At 36.5% G+C, this 24,404-nt stretch overlaps 1 protein-coding gene across 1 annotated transcript in view; it reads right to left on the bottom strand.

The window, feature by feature from the left end:
• Positions 1-24,404, bottom strand: part of nphs1 (NPHS1 adhesion molecule, nephrin) — a gene marked incomplete at its 5' end in the record, with an annotated part of 142,577 nt that overhangs the window by 116,500 nt on the left and 1,673 nt on the right. Inside the window, one exon of the mRNA XM_079823686.1 lies at positions 9,755-9,949. Coding sequence (XP_079679812.1) covers positions 9,755-9,949 — 195 coding nt within the window. The remainder of the gene's footprint in view (positions 1-9,754; positions 9,950-24,404) is intronic.

Genomic DNA, 24,404 nt, shown 5'->3' with positions numbered 1-24,404 from the left:
CATACTCAATTCTAGTCAGAATATTAGTCTGATACTTCTCCGTTGGGCTGTGATTATGGGGCATGTTTCAACCGAAACCAGGAAAGACCTCAATTGGATAGACCTACAAACAATTAGAGCAACGGAGTGACGCATAACGTTAGTTGTCAAATGTCAACAGAACTACAGTGTTGCCAAGTCCGCAGTTTTCCCGTGGGCCGTTTTTCCATGTCCGCGGGTTGAAGCGACCCCAATTATGTGATATTTAGACCCAGTAAAGCGGATTTTAGAATGCAACCCTGCCAAAAAAAACATATTTTACCCCTCCCTCAAACGCCTTTTTTTCCAGAGAACCCCCCGGAAAGCTATTGGGATTGTTTTGGGCTAGTTTTGAGTAGGGTGGGTTTTGTTGTGAAAACTTGGCAACCTTGTCTGCACGCACGCTGGAAGAAGTAGAAGAAGAAGAGGAGTGTAAACAACCTTTGCCGGTGTTGTAAAAAAGAATTTAAGGATACACAGAGTACTTAACAACACAATCATAATTTCTGAGAGAAACAGTGAAGGTGAATGCATATACGAACAAGTTCTCCGTTTAGGATTAGAAAAAATTCAACCCAAGCGCTCTTTGGTTACGTGGATGCTTACGTTACTGTTTATCATCTGTCCATCAATGTCTAAAGCCTGCCCTGACTATTTAATTGGTCTGAACAGCTCCTGTTCGGGCATAGTTGCTCCACAACGGATCAATTCCAAACCGAACTGCCTGACCTCAAATGTTGTGGGCGGGGCTAAGTTCGGCTGGCATCCAGGCTACTATTAACCCCTTCTTAGCAACCTTTTTATTTTTGGGCAATAACACACCCAAAATAAAAAGGTTGCTGCTCATAAGTCACTCAGAATAGACACATAACTAACATATTTGAGTTTACAGTTCAAGACTCAGAATTACTCAGACTGCGTCAATGCTTCTCATTTACTTTGAATGTATGACGTCATACGCTGCCAAACTGCATTGTGGGTTCCGCAACACTATCTCACGACCAATTCATATGAATTGGTACGAAGTGGCTAATTCGTACAAATTCGTACGACCTCACTCATATTCATTTGTACAATTTGTCTATACTGCAGTGATGGGTAGGTTTAGGGGTGGGGTTTGAGGTCGTTCGTCACAAAATCATTCGTACGAAATTATACGAATTGACGAAATCGTCAAATACCAACGATTTAGCAAAATTCGTACCAATTCATACGAGTGAGGTCGTACAAATTTGTACGAATTAGCCACCTCGTAAAATATGTATGAATAACCATGAGATCAGGTTCCGTTGCATTATGTCCCTGGCTTTGCTTGCGGCAGAAGTTGAAAAATGTCAACTTTTCAAGCCTATGCAAATACCCATGTGCAGATACTAGCCAATTGCGTTCATGCAACACCTGAAAAATAATTGGATTGGCTGTTGTCACTATGACGGTCGCGTCAGCAAAAAGCTTCAGACAAGCCCTCCGTCAAGCGTTGATGCCGACGCCCCGTGTGAATGCAGCAATATTAATATGGAGATGTATAATCTCAAACATAAAAACAAAAATAAAAATATTACGATGTGGCTGTATAGTGTAGAAACACAATGATGCTTACCACACTTCGGCTCATGCTTCATTTAAAATCTGAGGGTGTTATCTCTAAAACTATGAAACATTTTCTAAGACCACATTTTCATGTGAGTTTTTAGAGAAGGCTGATGAGATGCTAATAAAATATTTTATTGCCCTGTAAACACCCACTTGCCCACTATTGTCTATGTTTGGTGTGGCGAACTGCCCCATTCATGTTTCTATTGTTCAAACCTCTTACACCCCTGCAGAGTAGGAGAACTAATCTTCAATATTCTTTAATCAGTATACTTTTGTTTTTATTCAGCCATTATTAGCATTTATTCTGGCATTAATGGCTTGCCCATCTACACCACTTTGATTCCACTATAACATTATAACATTATAACCTAATATTGTGTTGCCTGTCGAGCCCGTTGAGGCATGGACTCCACTAGACCCTGAGGTGTGCTGTGTATATCCCACCCACTAACAGGTGCTGTGATGAAGATATAATCAGTGTTATTCACTTCTGTCATAATGTTATGCCTGATTGGTGTATATGCACAGTCAGGGAAAATAATGGTATTGGGGACGCATGTCTTTATCCTGTGTTGGGAGGATCTACAAAGTTGCTGGCTCTTTGAAAATGGACAATATTTGTGAATTCTACTGAACACAATGCAACCAAGTATGGAGGATCTGTTTGAAGATCAAATGTGTATTTTCCAATATAATAACGATCCCAAACACACAGTGAAAGCATTTTGAAGTCTTCGAGTGGCCTCCTCAGTCTGCTGACATTAAAGCCATTGAAAACCTTAGGGCAATTATAAACCTGAATTGTAATAAGTCATGCAGAGAGTTGGAAAGAAGTTAAACATGAAATGTGCAAAGTTAATAGTCAATGCCCAGAAGAATGGCTACTGTAATCAAAAAAAGGGAGAACCAACAAAATATTAACAACTAATTGAAATGTAGTCAATGCATTATGTCATGTGTGTTTTGTTTTTTCAATGCCTCTTTTTGCATTATACAGTAAAACCCATTTTAATTATATGCTGGACAAATATTTTTGTCATTTTGACACCTTAACCAATCTTCCCAATATAACATACTCATATTTTGATTGTTTAATTAAACATGAAGTGTCATTACAAGCAAATATTTTTGCAAATCCAGACACCATATGGCCACTACGGTATTTAATGCATACAATTATTTATTGTAACATTTTAAAAGTATTTACTGTCACTTTGGATCAATTCAATGAATCCTTGCTGAATAATAATAATAAAAAAACACATCAGAATGCAATTTTGCTTGTTTTTTTTTTTTTTTTACAAACGTACATGTTTATTTAACCCAGAATGTTACGTATGTGCGGATAGATGTCTTAGGTTTTTAAAAATTAATTTCAAGAGTTCTCACAATTTACAAGAACTTGGAGATTGGGCATGTTCAAATGCTTCTTGAAATCCACTTTTAATTAGTTAGAAACGAATCAGAGTAAAGAAATTACAATTGTCAAATGGCAGTGCTAAATTTGTATGCAATCTCAAATTAACGGCCCCAATTAGCTATGAACACTGTGGAGAGAAGAACGTGATTCATTCTGTTTGATGCAGCCCTTCAACATCATTCCTTTGTGTGCAAGATGCTTGTTATTTACTAGCAGAATATTGTGCCACCAAGGGGTTGTTTGTTCAACTACCATTCTGCCAGGATTAATGGTTGCTCCGGCGAAGTTTATGCAAGCTGTTCGAGCTTTGAACATTTTTCTTTTGCTCCTTTTTCCTTTTCTCCTCCCCTCCAAAGAAAACTAACATGCAGAAAATAGTATCCTGATATGACAACTTCCACGGCTGAAAAAAGGAGGTGTCAGCCAGGATGGCAGGATAATTAACACCAACCAGCAGCAATTTTCAGATCTATGTGATCATAGAAGGAAAGGAAACCACTTTCAAATCATTAATGATTTTCCACTCTCTTGAAATTGCACTCGGTACTTGCTGCCGCGGTGTTGCAGTTCAGGGTGTTTGCGAGTGCGTGTTTTGAAGAAGTCCAATAATTATGCCTCTGACAACCAATACGAAACGCCGACAGGGACTCTGGCCCGTTCTCTCACTCATTTCCTTTTGCAATGTATCCGAGGGTGTGTGCGCACCTATCATTTGTCATGCCGTTTGCGAGAACTCATGTGTATACGCAGCTGCGTATCAGTAGATTAGGTTTGGCAGGGTTAACATTAAAGATGCTTTCAGCGTGTCTTTTTATGATATCATTTGTCCCTTACATGGCACTCTTTATCCGTCATGCTATCAATGCCCGGCAGCACAAGCGGTAGCATTGAAGAGCGTAAGCATTTTTTAAGCATGTGCACTTGCATTTGGCACAAACTGCCTCTCTCTTGCTATGCCGGATAGCAGCTTTTGTCCTCCACAAAGAGGAGCAGATGCTCGGGACTTGTTTCATTTTGTCTTTTAATTGGCCTTTTTATATACACAATGCACACTGGCCAAGCATCATAGGTTATTCAGTGCCTCAGCCCACTGCACAATAATCTCAATTTACTCTCAATGCACATTAAAAATAAGAGTAATTCATGGCTGATTTTATCTTTATTTATTTATTTATTTGTAAGGAAATTGGGGGTGGGGGGTATTGCAGTCCTCTCACTTTCTCTCTCAAAAAAAAAAAGAAAAGAAAAAAAAAGCGAATTTCTTAAATCTGTCTCCGGTGCTTAAATTAGAACCCCTTTGATAGCATCTCGCTAAGCTGTTTTTAAGAGAGCTGAGCGCATTTTGATGAGGAAGGCTGCATTTAAACTAGAAATTGAAACTGAGGCATCTATAGCCATCTGCAGATTATGAGCAAAACATTTTCTAATGATTAATGCTAATAATCTTTCATGCTGAAATAAAAATAAAAAAAATCATTTTTCCGCATGATTTATCATTTCCTGCACACTCCAGTACATTTACCCAAGACAACAATGTATTAACGGCAATCTCACAAAATCTGTCAAGACCATTATGGGTCACATTTCACTCAAAAATCAAGAGAAAGAAAGAAAGCAAAAAACAAAAGGTGCGTCTAAATTTGCATATTTATGCACTATTTTATCTTGGACACTTCATTCACTCAATTGTCACAGCTTTAATTACATAGCAGAGGGGGAGGGGCTATTAGACTGACATTGAATGATAAAATAAATAATAATAATAAACCTGGTTGAGTCCATAGTGCATTAGTACTACAGTAGGGGGCGTCCCGATATAACGGTATTGACAATAACCATGATGTTCAAAGCATGAAATATCAATATTGTGTTAATTAAGGGTGTGACAATATATCGGCATAACCATAATATTTAAAACGAATAGTACACAAATGATAATATGACACGTTAATAATACAGCGGCAGCACCTGGTTCACATCCCAAAGTACAATAGGTGGTGGTATTGCACCTTAAAGGATTAGTTCACTTTTAAATAAACTTTTGCTGATAATTTACTCATCCCCATGTCATGCAAGATGTCCATGTCTTTCTTTCTAAAGTCGAAAAGAAATTAAGGTTTTTGATGAAAACATTCCAGGATTTTTCTCCATATAATGGACTTCAATGTGCTCCAAACGGTTCAAGGTTCAAATGACTGTTTCAGTGCAGCTTCAAAGGGCTTTAAACGATACCAGACGATGAATAAGGGTCTTATCTAGCGAAACGATCAGTTTCTGCGAGAAACTGAGCAGTATGTATGCTATTATTTTACCTCTTATCAGATGAACGTGATCATCTCTGAGCTCTGCTATAACTTCCGCTAAGTGAGGTCAAAATACGAGCGTGGTCATAGATGTATATGTAGATGCCTCATTAGTGCTTGCACGGATCAGTAGAATGAGGCATCTACATATACATCTATGACCACACTCGTATTTTGACCTCACTTAGCGGAAGTTATGGCTGAGCTCAGAGATGATCTCGTTCGTCTGATACGAGGTAAAATAATAGCATAAATACTGCTCGGTTTCTCGCAGAAACTGATCGTTTCGCTAGATAAGACCCTTATTCATCATCTGGTATCGTTTAAAGCCCTTTGAAGCTGTACTGAAACTGTCATTTGGACCTTGAACTGTTTGGAGCCCACTGAAGTCCATTATATGGAGAAAAATTCTGGAATGTTTTCTTCAAGAACCTTAATTTCTTTTCTATTGCAGAAAGAAAGACATGGACATCTTGGATGACATGGGGGTGAGTAAATTATCAGCAAAAGTTTATTTAAAAGTGAACTAATCCTTTAATGCAGCATTTAGTCTTAAAGCAGAATACGCAGCGCACACAGCTGCTACATGCCATGCAAAATCACGACGTACGATAAGACAGAGGAGAATCTCTACCAACAATGAGCGCAAAAGGGGGCAAAACCACCAACCTGTTCAGCCACATCAGTGTCCTTCATCCTGCCACTATACAGAGAGTAAGTTGCATTTATTTTGCTAGTCCTGAAATGGGAAATATACCTGTCAACTGCTGACGCCTTTCTGTGTTTTGGTATATTTACATCTCTTTTAGTAAAATTACTCATTTGGATAAAAACTTTTGGATTTTTACTTCTAATATCTTTAGATCCAAAAAAGGACGATGTTAGCATTATGGAGCACTAAACTCTCACATGTAATTTGTCTCATTCATACTCGACACCGGAGGGCACACTCGAGCAGAAAGTCCACAAGAGCAACCCATAGAAGTACTAAACTTTTTGAAACCTAAAGCCGGCCGTTGCCATCTTGGCAGCGCATCACCACATGTCACTCCCAGATAACTGAAAATGAGCAAAGAGGCGGGATGTGGGTGGAGCTGAGGTGCCTGGTTGCTGAAACTGGTTATATGTGTTCTTTAAGCCGTAGGGATATTATATATTTATAATACAATGCTAATTGACATAGCCTTTATCGCTGTATATAATACTATGAAATTATATAGTTTCTGCCTCATTCTGTGATAAGAAGCCACATCAGTTCACAAAAAGGAAGTTATTTCAATCACTCAACGGATGCTATAATGTGATTTTTGAGTAATGCTGTTATTCTCATAAACTGTATTTTGTTGCTCTCCTAAATTAAAAACAACGGTTAGCATTTTAGGGTGCGTTCACACTTGTAGTTCGGTTAGTTTGGTTTGTTTGGTCCGAACCAAAAAACAAAAACAAAACATAGTCCTGGTCCGCTTAGCGTTCACACTGGCATTTTTAAGAGCAAACCTAAAGTTACCGAACCAAAGGCATAGGGATACGGTCACAACCTGATTGGTCGGCTTTTATGATGTATATTTCGTGACGGAGCTTGCTTACCGAACATTCAAAACAATGCTGTGTGCTGGATTAAACACGATCATTTTATCCCACATGAAAAAAATCCTATAGTATATAATAGTAAAATTACTCTAGTAAATACTATAGTGTTTTTGAACCATACTATAGTAAATATACTACAGTAAATTAACAAAGTGTAGTAAATACTATAATATACTACAATATACTACAATTTACTGTAGTATCTTTACTATAGTATGGCTCAAAAACACTATAGTATTTACTAGAGTAATTTTACTGTAATTTTACTATAATATACTATAGGATTTTTTTCATGTGGTATGCGTGTACTTATGGTTTTATTTTTACTAGCTGAGAACTCACAAAGAGCTCGTAAAATGTTAAAAACATTAAAAACAGCACCAAGATTTCCTCCGTTGTATGCAGAAACGACGATCTGCATATATTGATGAGGCACTTAACCTCCTCATTGCTCCACGTTTCCCCTCTACTCATTTTGGATACACCGATCTTTCCGCGTCTTAAAATCAGCTGACTTGTAGCGTCGCATCTTGTGACCGCACGTCCTGTTTTTGGTTCGTTTACATGTCTTTGGTCCGTGTTGCGTTCATATATCAATCGAACCGCACCAGGGTTCGGATGGCAGCGTTCATATTATGTTCAAATGAACCGCACTAACCGAGCAATCGCACCAGGGTTCGTTTTAATCGAACCAAACATGACAATTGTGAACGCACCCTAGTCTCCTATGAATTAAATCACATAGCATGGTCTTAGAAATGTCCCATCAATATCAGAATTTTATCATTGATTTAATTAATTCTGACGATATGACGACAAGCTGCCAAATGTGTTCTTTCAAATGAGTACAATGTTTGAAGTCTAAAGGCTGAATGAACTATGCACTTTAATTTGGATAGGCCTATGCCATTTCTTAGATTTGGGTTCCAAATAGGGACGCAAGTTAAAGCTACACTGTGTGATATTTTCCCCCATCTAGTGGTGAAAAGGTATATGACCATCCAGTGAATTTTAGTTTCTGTTCCTCTCAATTCCGATTTCGTTTCAACTCCTACGGTGGCCGATTTAGTCCAAGATTAACATGACTTCCAGTTCGACCTCGTCCACATTCGACACGGTGCCTGTGGGATATTCTGTGCATTCTGGGATGGTTGGAACTCAACTGGCCTAATTATTCGGCTAGAAAGAACTGCAGCTAATCCAGAGTGAACTTTGATGATAGTAATGTTTATTCAGTCATCCAATAGCAAGGCATAAACAGGCTTGCGTGGATATGTACAAAAATGTGGTTTCTGTGAGAGAACAAATAAGGATGGTAAATATACATACACAGTTAAGAACTGTATAACTATACTTATAAGTTACATTTGTATAATGTAACCGTAAACCAGAGCTTATTGTACCATATATAGGCGCTAAATGCAGCTGCATTAAAAGGAGCGGAGCTGCCGCTGCTGCTGCTGCTAACAAGCGGTGTCCGGATACAAAAGTGTGTGTGCAGCTTTAACGTTAGCACTGCAGTGCGCTCTGTATAACAATTGTTAATATGCCGATCAGACCTGATACATATTTCCATCAACATACATTACAAGCAAATATTTTCTAAAAACGAATAAACATTGTTGATAACAAAATAACTGAATGATTATTCAAATAGGTGAGTATTACGCTATTGTATGTTGACACAAAAATACTTCTGAGGTGACATCAACTGAATTACGCGATGACACACTCTGAAACACATCTACAATGACAATAACTATTATTACTTACGGAGTTATTAACGCACAGAAATACCACACAAGGAAAAACAGACTTTTGAGGAATAAACAAGCCAGGAAAACTCCGTATAACTCTGTTACTGGAGCTGCTGAGATGAAAACTCTCTGCACATGCACCAGACAAGTCTGAACAAGTTGACGTGCACATGCGCGAGGCAGAGAATTTTGTACAGTGCCATCGAGTATTAAAACCGGTAAAAACGCGAAAGGCGAAGCTTGAATTTACAGGTATGTCCCTCTTTGGCTAATGTACTTTCAAGATGGAGGGGCAACATGGCGACCACCGTTAGATCCCATTACCTTATGTATTTTCAATGGCATATTATAAACTTACGAGAATACTTTATTACTTGAAAGAAGTAAATATACATTATTGAGCACATATATTTTTGAAAGAACGAAGTGTTTTTAGCTAAGAATAGACTAAAAAAGTTACACAGTGTAGCTTTAAGGTAGTTGGGTTGAACTTGACAGTATTTTCCCTCTCCTTGTTATTTCTTAGTGTCGAAGAACCCAGAGAGAGCCAGTCTCAATTGTTGTAATTGTTGTATGCAATGGTGTGATTCATTGGCTAAAAAAGAAAGATACAAAACACAAAATAAACAAAGTAAATATGAATTTGACTGATAATGTGTTTTTTTTGTGACAGCCCTAATAAGTACATTTGGGACAACCATAAACAACAACAACAAAAATAACTAAAATAATAATAATACCAAACTGTACTATTAAAAAAATACACTTTACTTTCTCAGATTTATCCACGTGTATACATTGTAGGCTGAAATGTGACTTGGCCAGGTTTTGTGAGATTCACTAAGAAAGTAAGCAAGCAAATACTTTCTCTGATTTAGCCAAGTTTATCATTTGTACTGTAACATTTTCTACTCGGGCTGTTTCGAGAACAGTTTCACATTTGTGTACTCTTCGGGGACAGTTGCTCGCTCATGCACATCTAACAACATGTCAGCAAACATCTCAGCAACTCGTAGACGTTTGTTTTTAATCACCGCATGTCATTCTTTCCAATCCTTCCGAGTTCTCACCTTTCTGCTGGTCTCCTGTCATGCTGTAGCGTGGGTATCCAGGCAGCGATCTCTGAGGTCCCAGGAGCAGCCCATCTTTAACCCACTGCACGGCCCCTGAGGCCCTCAGCACTTCACACTTCAGCAGAACTGTGGCCCCCGCCCTGACCGTCACATTACGTGGCTCTGTCTTGAATGCCTGCTGCCCACACACACCTACAAAAAAGAAAGACAACAGAAGAAAATGGGAGGGTTGATGTGAGTCAAGGTTAGAATGGAGAACTCTTTCATTTCTGACACAAGCTTCTATTGCTGAAGGCTGAAAACATATTTTCAGGGACTAACTAACTAAAAGTAGCAGTACTACTAACTTTACAGTTGCCTATTCATTAGACTGACAGTTCAGGGGTTTTCATAATAGCAGAACAAATGCTACGTTGATGTTTTGTTCTAATGAATTGGTCTTTTTCAAATGTACACTGAAAATTCTGATTCATATGAATTGATTCGATCCCTTATGTAGCACTGAAAGGACCAATTCGTTTAAGTGAATCAATTGGTCATAAATGATTCTTTCTCGCATACATATAACTAGTTATATTTAATCAGGGTTGAGAATAAGCAGATTCCAAAATGTAAGTACTTCTAATTGGATTATATTATGTTTTAAAATACTCATAATAAGACTACAATTACTTTTTTATTGATTATATGATTACATATTGTTCACAAAATAATTAATAATAAATAATTCCTAATTTATAGATTCTCCCTAATTATTTTTTTTAAAAATGCACAAATTCATTTAACTTCATATTTACACGTAATACATTCCCAATTGTTTTTTTTAAATCCCCAAAGTCTCTTTAAGCTAATATATTTAGCTACATTAAATAATTAAGATGATCATTTGACAAAAACATTCACATTTTCACAGTTCACATTTCACAATTACCATTTTGTGTCGGTTAATGGCCACGTGCAGGTAAAATATTAATTCACAATATAAATGTTCATCTTATTTAGTAAGTGGTTTGTTTAGTTTTGTTTTTATTTATTTATTTATTAATTTTTAGATTGACATTTTTATGATTAAATGATTTATTGTCTTGTCATCAACTTATGAAACCCCTGCAGTTCCTCCACAAACCGCAATTTAAGAAACTAAATGGCACATATAATGCACTTCATGTTGATGATAACAAAAAATCTCATATATTTGAAATATTATTATAATCTAATTTGCAATCAGTAATGGACTACAACTTGTAAGTGTAACTGACGTATAGGCCAGTAAGAGCTCTGCGTCTAAATTTCACTCTCTTGGCAACAGGTGTGCTAGCAACTGATCCTAGCGACTGTGGACTTTAGCGTCCTTGTTAACGCGCCCGTCTCCCGTCTCCTGGAGACACTGGTTCAAATCCCGCTTTGGAGAGTGAGGTTTAGGGGAGTGAATGTAACGGACGTAGGCCAGTAAGAGCTGTGTGTCTAAACCTCACTCCCCTGGCCTCAAGAGGCACGCTAGCAAGTGACAATAGTGACTGGGGTCTTAAGCGTCCTTGTTAACGCGCCCGCCTCCCACGCAGGAGACCCCTGTTCGAATCCCGCTCGGAGCGGGTCGAGTAGAGATCGGTTACATAAGTAATCTACCCAGCACTGCGTAGCACTGGAAGAATCAGTTCATTCAGACTAAAAGGAAAAAAAACAAAACAAGATCTACTGAAATTCCATATTCTATTATCACTAAATGTACCTATATGATGATGTCACATGCATAGAAACCTGGTCGCATTACAAAGAAATTTAAATCTCAAAATTTCAGTTAACAGCTCTCACTATAAAAATGGGATCCAAATAGAGCTCAGACATTGCTCTTCTTTAATAATTACCATTGCATCAGAGGTCAACAACTGTGGTAAGATATTTTTTTTTCCCTAGAAGGTTTGAAATGGCAAAGATAATTTAATGCCCTTCAAGTTTCCATCTCTTAAAAACTCTTTAGTTCAAATCTGGTACACAATATTTCCTCTCTAGCTTAACTAACAGCTCTGCCTCCAAATGCACAAAAATACTATTACTATTGCAAATACACTGATAAAAATAAAGGTTCTTTATTGGCATAGATTTTTCCACGAAGAATCTTTAACATCCTTGGAACCTTTTCATTACACACAACGTTCTTTATAGTGGAAAACAGTTCTTTAGATTATGAAAATGTTCTTCACACTATGAAAATAAAGCTTCTTTTAAGAACCGTTCACTGAAAGATTATTTTGTGATCCTAAAATGGTTATTTTATGGCATCACTGCTAAACCCCCTTTTGGAATCTTAATTTTTAGAGTGTACTATTACTATACTACAAATTCTGCTATCGATTTAATATATCAAAAATGTACTGAATATTCCACAATTTCCTTACTGGTTTACGAAAAGGTGAATAATGTGCAGCTGGCCTCAACAATAAGGACTGCCGATAGCTCGGGACAGTTGTTGGAACGGTCTCTTGCCCGATCGGGCCAGGGTTGCATCATCTCGAAAGTTTATCATTTGCACATGTTTTTAAACCATGCCAATTTAAATATTCAAGCGCAAGAAGACGTGAAAGAGAACTCAATTTGGTAGTCGCTGTGTTAGAAGTTTTGTGTGCACAACACCCAAACACCCATCTGAAGTGTGCGCCCATCTTTCACATCTTCTTGTGCTTGGTCGTATTCACACAAAATGCTTGCATTGGCGTAGAGTATTCTCGTATACACAGTCGGTAATGTCTTAAGTGAAAATAAACAGCTGAGATATAAAACACTTAATTGTGTAACAGTATATTAGATCCGTGCAGCTCTTAAAGTGACAGCAGGCTATAAACCTGCCTTTATCTGTTTTTAATGTTAATCAAAAAAAAAAAAAAAATCACTTACTTTTGTAACTTTAATAAGGATCAAGCTGTACATAATTTATACAGTGAATACTATGTAGTATTATTTTAAATGTGATTATTCAATTTCTACCTGAAAACTACTGTTAGACCTTCCTGAAAAACCAACCCGATCTCACGGCAATTCGTACGTACCTCATGACGCACGAAATGGTAAGATTTTTGCTAAATCATATGTATTTTGACCTGCCCCTAAACATGCCCGTCACTGGGGTTTAGACACATCACCTTGTAAAATACGAATTGGATGTGAGATAGTGTTGGAAAAACCTGAAAATCACTGTTTATTTCTTCTATTGTAATAACTTATGCTATTGCTCATAATTTGATTATTTGTTCTTATTTTATTACTGACAGTTTACTTGTCTGTAACAATATTTGAAATGCATATGAGTAGTTGTTGGTGTCATAACCTTATTTATTAAGGTTACAATAACTATGCCTCTTTTATTTAAATTGTATTTATTTATTTTTTTCTGTTTTGTGGAAATGTGAATTTAAAAAAAATACTTTAGCAAAAAAATCAAATGGATTGCAGGTGGATAGAGAATTAGACACTGATCTTTGGATTACATCTTAGATGTGGTGCAACTGTTTAGAGAATTTGTTCAATGGTGCTTTATAAGATTATGCATAATTCTGAGTATTACAATGATGTTATCCTCTAAGTAAGACTGTCACATCTGGATGCTGATTTACCAGGGCTGCCATGACACTCTCCCCGTTGAAGGAAAATTTGCCTCCCACTATGATGTTGTAAGCATTGCTGTGCTGTTCCTCATCTCTGTGTATGTTTTATTGACGACAGATTGGAGCCAATTCGGCTCTGCAAATGAGTCAATAAAGTAATTACAGAGAATTAAATCTCTCCTCAGTGAGAAGGAGTGCAGGGAAAATGAAGGTATGAAGAGATCTCAAATCCCCTTGCTGTTTTCTCAGCTGTCAATACACCTACGGCTAATATCCACCCAGAAGAATAATGGCTGGGCTACAAAAAGACGCCTATTTCCTCACCACTTGGGCTGTGGCATTATGATTTGTGTGACACCCATCTGCTGATCATTCTTTCGAATGGAGTCGGCTTGTACCTGTCATAAACATGATTTAACGGGACATAACACTGACGATGACTCTCCGACGACCCCGTTGTGTAACATCAGGACTGCAATTGTGGAAACTCGGGGTTGGAGATCGCACCTAATTAAAAGAATGTGACATTCAATAGCGGTTTGAGATTTAAAGGAACAGTGCGCCTACAAATTCTGTTTTAGTTTTTTCACTATTATCAATGCATAACTCAAAGACCTAATGCACCCAAATATGAAAATTCTGTCAATGTTTACTCATCTCTTTCCAAACCTGTATGACTTACTTTCTTCACAAAAAAATATATATTTTGAAAGTAAATGTCATTGGACCCTCTTTACTTGTACTATACATTGATACATTTTCTATCTGTTTCTCATGAAAGGCTATGGTATGGTTTCAGAAGACTCAGAATAAACTCTTAAAACTAAAGGTTAAAAAAAATAGGCGTCTATGGTTCCATGAAACTTTACCATCTTTGGGACTTTTCCATTGTACTAAAGGCTATTCAGATAAATAAAAATGTTCTTCAAAATAAGAAAAAAAAATATTTTAAGAACTGTTTACTAAAATGTTCATTGGGGAAACTTAAATGATTCTTAAACTCTTAAAAATAAAGGGGGTTTTCACAGTGATGACATTGAAGATCCATTTTTGGTCTCCCAAAGAACCTTTCAGTGAACAATTCTTAAAAGAACCATTTTATTCTTAGTGTGAAGAATTTTTTCCCACCATAAATAATATTTTGTCTAATGGATGTTAAAGGGGTCATGAACAGAACAATCTATTTTTCCTTGAGCTTTTGACTATAAGAGGTCATCATACTATAAAAATACTCTGTAAGTTTCAAAGCTGAAAATTTCCTTGTTAGTCCAAAAACAGCTTTTATTGTAACCAAGCCGAGCGAACGACTCGTTGTGGAATGTACCTATAGATAGGTGAAAGACCGCCTCTGCAGAAGAAAATTAACACCTGGACCGTTCCCACCTGGTGGAATGACCTGCCTATCTCAATTCGAGCAGCCGAGTCTGTAGCCATTTTCAAGAAACATCTAAAAACACATATTTTCCAGCAGCACATGACCAATCAAGAATAGCACTTATCACTCTATTCATTCTCTGTTTGTCTATTTAATAATATTTAAATGAAGACATTGAAATCCAAGCACTTTTTTAAATCTTGTTTGGCCCAACCAGGTATTGTTAGGCGGAGCTAGTGTGAATAGCACTTGCCAACAAGGCACGTTATTTGCACTTGGTGTGAATAGACACTCCGTTATTTTAATGCCTGATCTGTGACCAGTGATTTTTGATATGCATTGATTCACGTACAGTCAGATGTTCTTTGCCCATGTCAGTAAATCAAACCATTGACTAAAAGGTCAACTTCACATAGTTTCTCTTTGAATACAATTTGTTATTTAAACTGTGATTCAATTACACTCACCTAAAGGATTATTAGGAACACCTGTTCAATTTCTAATTAATGCAATTATCTAATAAACCAATCAAATGGAAGTTGCTTCAATGCATTTAGGGGTGTGGTCCTGGTCAAGAAAATCTCCTGAACTCCAAACTGAATGTCAGAATGGGAAATAAAGGTGATTTAAGCAATTTTGAGCATGGAATGGTAGTTGGTGCTAGACGGGCCGGTCTGAGTATTTCACAATCTGCTCAGTTACTGGGATTTTCACGCACAACCATTTCTAGGGTTTACAAAGAATGGTGTGAAAAGGGAAAAACATCCAGTATGCAGCAGTCCTGTGGGCGAAAATGCCTTGTTGATGCTAGAGGTCAGAGGAGAATGGGCCGACTGATTCAAGCTGATAGAAGAGCAACTTTGACTGAAATAACCACTCGTTACAACCGAGGTATGCAGCAAAGCATTTGTGAAGCCACAACGCGCACAACCTTGAGGCGGATGGGCTACAACAGCAGAAGACCCCACCGGGTACCAAAATTGGACAGTTGAAGACTGGAAAATTGTTGCCTGGTCTGATGAGTCTCGATTTCTGTTGAGATATTCAGATGGTAGAGTCAGAATTTGGCGTAAACAGAATGAGAACATGGATCCATCATGCCTTGTTACCACTGTGCAGGCTGGTGGTGGTGGTGTAATGGTGTGGGGGATGTTTTCTTGGCACACTTTAGGCCCCTTAGTGCCAATTGGGCATTGTTTAAATGCCACGGCCTACCTGAGCATTGTTTCTGACCATGTCCATCCCTTTATGACCACCATGTACCCATCCTCTGATGGCTACTTCCAGCAGGATAATGCACCATGTCACAAAGCTTGAATAATTTCAAATTGGTTTCTTGAACATAACAATGAGTTCAATGTACTAAAATGGCCCCCACAGTCACCAGATCTCAACCCAATAGAGCATCTTTGGGATGTGGTGGAACGGGAGCTTTGTGCCCTGGATGTGCATCCCACAAATCTCCATCAACTGCAAGATGCTATCCATCTATATCAATATGGGCCAACATTTCTAAAGAATCCTTTCAGCACCTTGTTGAATCAATGCCACATAGAATTAAGGCAGTTCTGAAGGCAAAAGGGGGTCAAACACAGTATTAGTTTGGTGTTCCTAATAATCCCTTAGGTGAGTGTATATTTAGAAAGCGATCAAAGAACGCTCCCTTTACAATCCCTGGAGCTGTCAATCAAACAGCACAAGTTTATTAGTGACTGGATTCTCGCCAAAACTCCCGTTATAACCAACAAATCTCTTAACTATAACATGTTTTCACTGTTAGTGAAGATGAAAGCATTTGTTAGTGTGCAGAAATCGAGTTGCAATGATGAGATCACTGCATTCATGCGCTCAACATGTCTATGATCGGCTACAATGCTCAACCTGCAACCTTTCATGCCATGATCTAAATGTAATGCCATAGATCTGACATGTAATGGTACATGTAGTCAGATGTTCTTTGTCTGTGTCAGTTAATCAAACCAGTGACTAAATGTCAACTTGCGTTGTTTCTCTTATAGGATGAAAATAATCTGTTATTTAATGGCGTTTAAAGAAAGTGATCAAAGAACGCTCTCTTTGAATTCGTTGGAGCAGCACGCGCTGCAGCTGTCAATCAAACAGCACAAGTTTATCAGTGACTGAGTTCTGGGCTCGCGCCAAAACTCCCGTTTTGAATCTCTTAACTATATCAGGTTTGCACTGTTAGTTATGATGAAAGCATTCGGTAGTGTACAGAAACTGAGTTGCAATGACGAGATCACTGCATTCATGCGCTCAACATGTCTGTGATCGGCTACAATGATCATCACTGCAACCTTTCATGCCACGATCTAAATATAATGCCATTGATCTAAATATAATGCCATAGATCTAAATGTAATGCAACACTTTTCACGATTAGTTAACCATGAGAGCTGTAATAGTAAAAATGCGCTAGAAGAGAGAGTAATACTAGCTATTTCATATGCAAATACGTATATCCAGTCACAGCAGTGGGCGTTTACACAGAAGTCTCACAGCAGACACGCCCCTTAAAACAGAGCGTTCAAATCAGAGGCTAAAATCAGGGTAAGAAAAATGCCTTTTATTTAAAATCTGAATGTAAAAAAAAAAAAAAAAAAATTCACACTAACATCATAAGTGCACCACATGGAAAATTATAAAATGAAGTTCATGACTCCTTGAAAATTTCTTCATAGAACCATCAATGCCAATAATAAAAAAAAAGAAAAAAAAGAAAAAAAGAAAATGTATATATATATATATATATATATATATATATATATATATATATTTTTTTTTTTTTTTTTTTTTTTATGAGTGTACAGTGTTTTTTTTTTTTGTTGTGCTTTTTAGAACTTGAAACCTCAGTATGAATGGTTGAATGGCCTTGGTTTTTTTTTTTTTTGGGTGAGCTATTCCTTTAAAGTGATATACACACTAGGTAGCAGGCATTCACACATTTCATGAGCCCTATAGGTGTACTTGTTATGAATGCGGCGTCAGACTTTTATCAGCCTCCTCTGATCCGATCGTTGCTTTAGCCAGCCTTCAAAGCCCTCTTAGAGACTATGATTGCTCAGACACTCTTTAGTGTGTAAAAGCAAATGTAGCGCATACAAAAGGGTCAGCTATTTTAGGACACATTTTCTTGAAAGGCCACTACCGAGAGCACGGGCGAGACTTTTCAAACCCCGGCACCTCTTTTGAGCCAATGACAAATATCCAGTGTATCTGGACGCACTCGACTGCTCTCAGAAGCCCGAATGACAGAAGCTGCAACTTCACATCAAGGCTGCATCAGTCACCTCACGTCAAACTTGAAGGGCACGATTGGACACAAGCGACAAGCCGAAAAACACATTAGCATAATGTTTACATAAATGAATACGTAAACACAGTGGCAAGATAATCAGTATGGCACATTTAAATGCTGCAGCCAGCCGTACTCATGCGCTCCCTTCCCTTCAGCTGCCTGAGAAGCAGCGATAGGAGAGGAAAGACATGTCAAACACGCACCCCAGTCTGATTCCGACTCCTGATGCGGCACGTTGACGTCTTATTTGAACAAGATAATGACATGGGATTAGGCTGCAGCAAAGAATCTGACTTTTAGTCTAGCAGGCGACGCTAAACTACAGCTCCGGAACAGAAAGTATCAACGCTAATGCGATGTACAACAATGCATTATTCTGCTCTTTTTGAAGTCTAAATAAACACCACTTTGAGATTTTAATCACAACCCGTGTGCTTTCCATTCAAGGACTCAAAGGAGACGTTACAGAATGGAATTTCAAAGTCGGGATCAAAGAAAAAAACAACAACACATTTTTGCTTAGGCTATATCTCCATTTGATTCGACAGTGAACGACCACTTTAGATTGGCAGTTAAGTCATGCGTAAAGTTATGCATAGACAAAAAAAAAGAGGTGGTTCAACACAACAATTAGAACGCTTTTGGCCTTGACTGGTCACAAAAGTGCTCGCTGGAGACTTGCCCATATTGCCAGACATTATATTCAAACATAATTAAGGCACAAGCAGTGTCTCACATTTCACATACTGCAATCTCATGCAATCTCTTTCCCTATAAAGCTTGTTGCACATTGTATATAGTATAAAAAGGTTTCAATTACAAGCAAATCATTGGATTTCTAATTATATTTACAAAGCAAACACTGACACCTTTTTTGTAAACTACTTCTGTGGTTTGCAATGCGCAGAGGTTCTTTCAGCATTTTTCAATTGCGAAAACCAAGCATGACACAAAGTTTTCAGCGACAAGCAATTGTCATCTACAAATATTAGTTTGTGTAATTGCTGCGTGACACGATAAATCACAGGCAATTAGAAGTTGCGGGGAGGAATTTAGTATTAATGAAAGTGGGCAGAGCCTCACAGCGAATAGAAATTGAAACAAAAAAAAATGTCTTTATAATTAATTTAAATTCATAAATATTCACATTAACCCTTAAATGGTTAGTGTTTTAGTGACCCGGGACAACATTCACTACCCTCTTCCTCGTTAATTTTTTAAAGTTAGACATCAACCTTCTTAGTATTCCTCAATCAAGATATTATAAACAATATAACAAGAAACAAATTTACTCAATTATAAAAGAATGCATGTTTTCCTGTTAATTTATTTATTTATTTTATTTTTTTCAAATTGTATAGGGTCGCTAACGACCCGAGGTATAGAATACTGTTGCTATATTTTTCTGAATAAGTGCAGTCCACCAATGTCTGATACACAATGATGAAGTGACGTTTCACTCATAGTTACCGCAGGCAGAAAACAAAAGAATAGGAAGTATCATCAGCAAAACTTTAAATGGCTCAGTGATTTACTGCAGAGCAAGAACTGAACACAAACAAATATTAGTGTTACTGTCACTTGATGGTAGATCTGGTGAAGAAGCTGTCAGCGATCAAATTTTGTTTTTGAATATGTTGAAAATGACAGTTTTGAGAATATTTTCTGAGATTGTAAATATGAGCCAGATCCTGAATGTACTGGGAAATGAGCTCTGACGAGGACAATGATGATGGTATAAAACATCTGCTCAAACTGAACCCTTCCAAAGTCCAAAAGGTAAGAAAATATGCTTTATTTTATTCTTCTGTAATTGTTATAATATCAGGAGAGTTTTATAATATCGTGACAGGTAGAGATCAATCCATGTTAGACATAGATCCGGGTCGCTAAAGACCCAAATATGTAATAATGATTGACGAAACATTCATGCCTTTAAAGGTTAAATCACCTGTCGCAGAAAACATTTTAAATCAAATATTTTGATGACATTTTCTCTAATATATTTTATTTATTATCTTTCTTATAATACACAAGATGCAGCTAAATATGAAAACACAGGCATACAGACTACCCTCTATAATGGCACCAAGAATGTTGCACACACAGCAGATTATTTCCTTGGTGCCATGCAGCAACATATGCTACCATCCAGTGCAAATTGAGCCTTGGCATACAGTACAGTAACCAATTTCAACTCCACTAAACTTGTTTGTTGGAGCCTGATAATATACAGGCAGCAAAGTTATTATGAGCTAAAAGCTCACAGCAAGATGATGAATAGAAGAGGGAGGAAGGCCTGATATTCTGTGTCAAAAGCTTCTTTTAAAGACCAAGACCGAGGAGGATGAAGGCAAGTCGGCGCTCCACGCTGTGTCACGTGGTGTTAGACTCGCAAATTGTGTATATGGAGGCAGAAGGGGAAAATTCAACAAGCAATCATTACAGTAAATTGCCTTGGCCATTCTTTTTATTCAGATGCAGTTTTGTCAAGCAGCGCAGAACCGGTGAGGGAGCATTTACCGCATATAGCTTTGAGAGTAGAAGATTTGAACATTTGCTCATGGGTCAAATTGGCTAGATACACATTTAGTGTGACACACAGGAACTTTGAGGACATTGTATACAGGCATTCAACCTCTTGTATGCCTAAAATGCTTTTATATATATATATATATATATATATATATATATATATATATATATATATATATATATATATATATATATATATATATATATATATATATATATATATATATTCTATCTTGGTGGAATAGATCTGCTACGCTTTTGCTGCTGCCTTTATTGCTGCTATACTTTTGGTTATTGCTGCTGCTGATGCAGAGAAACTATGGGACTTGCTACTGCCAGTATATACACGACAATGGAGCGTACATTAATTACTTGTAGCAGATCTATACAGGTGGAGCTGGGGAAGGTGAATGGTTTCTGAAAGCATGCTGCAACTGCTATAGCAAATGCTGACCAAGTATTTGAACATTGAGAATGCAAGCTCATTGGCTACTGATACAGCAGGAACCAATCAGATGTGCCCTACACTCAAAAAAATGATTCAAGCCCTTCATAGATGTGACACATTTAAATTATGTTCACTTTACTTAAACATATCTAATTTTGTCACAACTTAATTTAATTGTGTTCAATCAACCTAATATATTTAAAACTGAAGTGTACTTAATTCAGTTGTGTTAAAACTACATTAAATATTTGTGTTGACATAACTAACTGGGCAGTTCCCAGCATGCTTTGCAAGGGACTCCATTAGGAGAGTAAATTTAGCGATTAAAGTGTTATTTTATATGTTTTTCTGTAAAGGGAATGATGTTGTTAGTAATGTTAGTGTTTAATGTTCAGTTATGTTGGACATTTAGAGAGGTTTCTGTAATGTTTTTTTAATTTTGTGGTTACCGTTATGCTGAAGAGTGGCGCCAGTGATCTATGCTAATGTCAAACCTCTTTTCTTATATATTCATTATATACAATGTATATGATGATGAATTAAATTGCTTATAATTGGTTTTCCAATTATTTTTTAAAATTTAAGTTTGACAAGAAAAAAAAGTAATGTTATACATATATAAATATCAATTAAACTATTAGATAAAATTGAGTTGAACCAACTCAATTACATTTCATTGTATGAATTAGTTTTTTATGAGTTGGGGGTTACACATATTTATTGGATGGAAAACCTCCCCTCAGGTAAACTGAGTTTGTCCAATGAGTTATTTTTTTGAGTGTGCATGTTCATTTAACTTAACCGATTTTATTTATAGGGAAGCAATTCCACTGATTTAGTTCAACATTACTATTTCACATAGATTCTTCCCCATTCAGTCGTGTTGTCCCAACACAAGGAGTTTACATAGATTATAAAAATTCCATTAATGTTAATAAAAAGCAATTTGCTTGTGTGGAACCACTGTCCTTAATTAAATTAAGTAAGTTTAAAGAATCATTTTTTTGAGTGTACAGAGAATGATGTGATTGAAAGAAGATTGAGTTTCATGACAGAACTTATATATATATATATATATATTGGTCTGAGGAGAAATTATTAGTGGAGCTGGATGATTAATCAAAAAGTAATCGAAACTGAAGTTCAGAACCTCTAACTGACGTAATTTTCCCATGTCGGTTATTTCGTTTTTAGTCACATGACTCTGCCCCGTCAGTCACATCTGCAGTTTGCAGGCCCATGGAAAGATTCAGGATCAGTTATCTTTGTTTATACTATCTGGTTTCTCAGAATTACTATGGTAATTTCATGTTTTACACAGGGAAGTTAATCAGCGTTCTTATATGCGCTGCTACACACATACACGGCACGCGCAAGCCCTGAAGCCAGATCACTTTAACTTGCATCCTCATAAAGTTTGTCAATTAAATGCATTTAAAGACTTGCCAGTTTGAACATGCAAGCAATTTTATACTATTCAAGAACAACAATATGGCAAACATCTCCATTCAGAGCTCGTGAGAGCTTTTTTCTGTAACACAGCGAGCTGAGTCATGTCATGTCTCTGTGACAATGCGCGTGCCCTGTACCCAGATCACTTTCACTTGCGTCCTCACAAAACTTTGTCAATTGTATGCGTTTTAAGGCCTGGCCGTTTGAACACTGAAGCAATTTTAGACCATCGCATGTGTATTATGTTGAACTAATGCCTGATATATTGTGACACACAAACACTCACACAGACAGTAGCTGGCACATCACGTGAAGAAACTCATAGTCAATGCTGTCCTGTGATTTATCACTAAAGTAGCTTAGAAACTCAACTGTTATAGCATAGATTTTAATACCTTTGAAGTAACTACAAACCACAGCTTCATAATTAATAGAGACGGTATGACTAATTCACACACACAATCACTCTCTCATTAATGCATTCAAATAAATGTAATGTAGGCCAACTGTGCTAATTTATCTGATGTACAACAAACAGAAATCTGTAAGAAATGTTACGACCCTAGACAATATCTGCTGAAAGTGAGCTGTTTCCTTCAAGTATTTTAAAATCCCAAAAGAAATGCACTTTTTCATTAGAAAAAAATATCCCACCTTTAATAGTTGAACATATTTAGAGTACAAACCTTATCAGTGAACTATGAGGGTAAAAAATAATCGTATCCATTAATCGAATTAAAGACATTAGTAAGCAGTTTATAACAGCTATGATTTATAAGCACATCTATAATGTATTTAATCACTTTATTTTTATACTTTATTACTGATCCTTTTAGATAAATTGATAATCAATTTAATTTCTATATTAAGCATTACATTATTTACAAACCAGTTATTTAGGAGTTGTCAGTGGTTGACAAATGCAAAAAAGGAAAAAGGAAACTCTACAACTGTACACTTGTTTATGTTTTTTTCATGTTATACAGTGGTACAGTTTTTTTTTTGTACAGAAATATTTCTATTTTCTGTATCACTCTGTGTTGTTTTTGTTTGTTTTTGTTTTCTGTTTAGAAAAGACCTGAGCCTTTAAATCTCCTCTGTAAAAGCTTTACTAGGCATAAAGAGTCCTCACTTTAAGTGAGCTCACAAAAATAATTAACTGACAACTACTAAATGTTTTATAACTACCTGAATTAATCATGAATTACAGTAGGAATACATGCTATTAAAACATTTATCAACACACTAAGTAACTATTACTATATGTTGAAATAATAAGATGTATAAATGTTTATTTAAATAGTTTATTAATCATGTACTTATACTTTCTAAGTGATCTTATGACAAATCCTAAACAACTGGTTTGTAAATAATGCAATAATTTAGAAATTATTAATTGATCATTAATAAAGTTTTAAAATGCAATTATTAAACACATTAAAGATATGCTTATAAATCAAGAAAAAAACCATTTATAGCTGTATTTATAAACTGCTTATTGTCTATTAATGCTTTATAAATGATTAATTGACTATTTACTAATGCTTAACTAATGATTCATAGAGTGCAGTTATTATAAAGTGTTACCAAATTAGTTTATAATCATGCCTGTATATTGTATTAAAGCTTCTGCAAGGGGAAAAAAAGTACACAACATACCCCCAAAAAATCACCTAGAATACTGTAAAATGTTTTTTTAAAGTTGTATATAAAACAAAGACACCAGTAGCTTTACAAGAAAATACTACTTCAGTCTTTCTACATTTCAAATTTAATTCAATGTGTTCTTGCTGTTTCTTTGTAATTATATGTGAAACAGTTTTAAAGTTAATCCTACACCCATTTTTTTTCATTGCAATAACGAATACAGCAACCATATTAAAGAAATATTAATCCTGATGTCCTGTGAGGAAATTTTCACT

Source organism: Gobio gobio (assembly GCF_949357685.1).
Source record: "Gobio gobio genome assembly, chromosome: 8".
Lineage (NCBI taxonomy): Eukaryota > Metazoa > Chordata > Actinopteri > Cypriniformes > Gobionidae > Gobio > Gobio gobio.
This window is presented reverse-complemented; position numbering and strand designations above follow the sequence as displayed.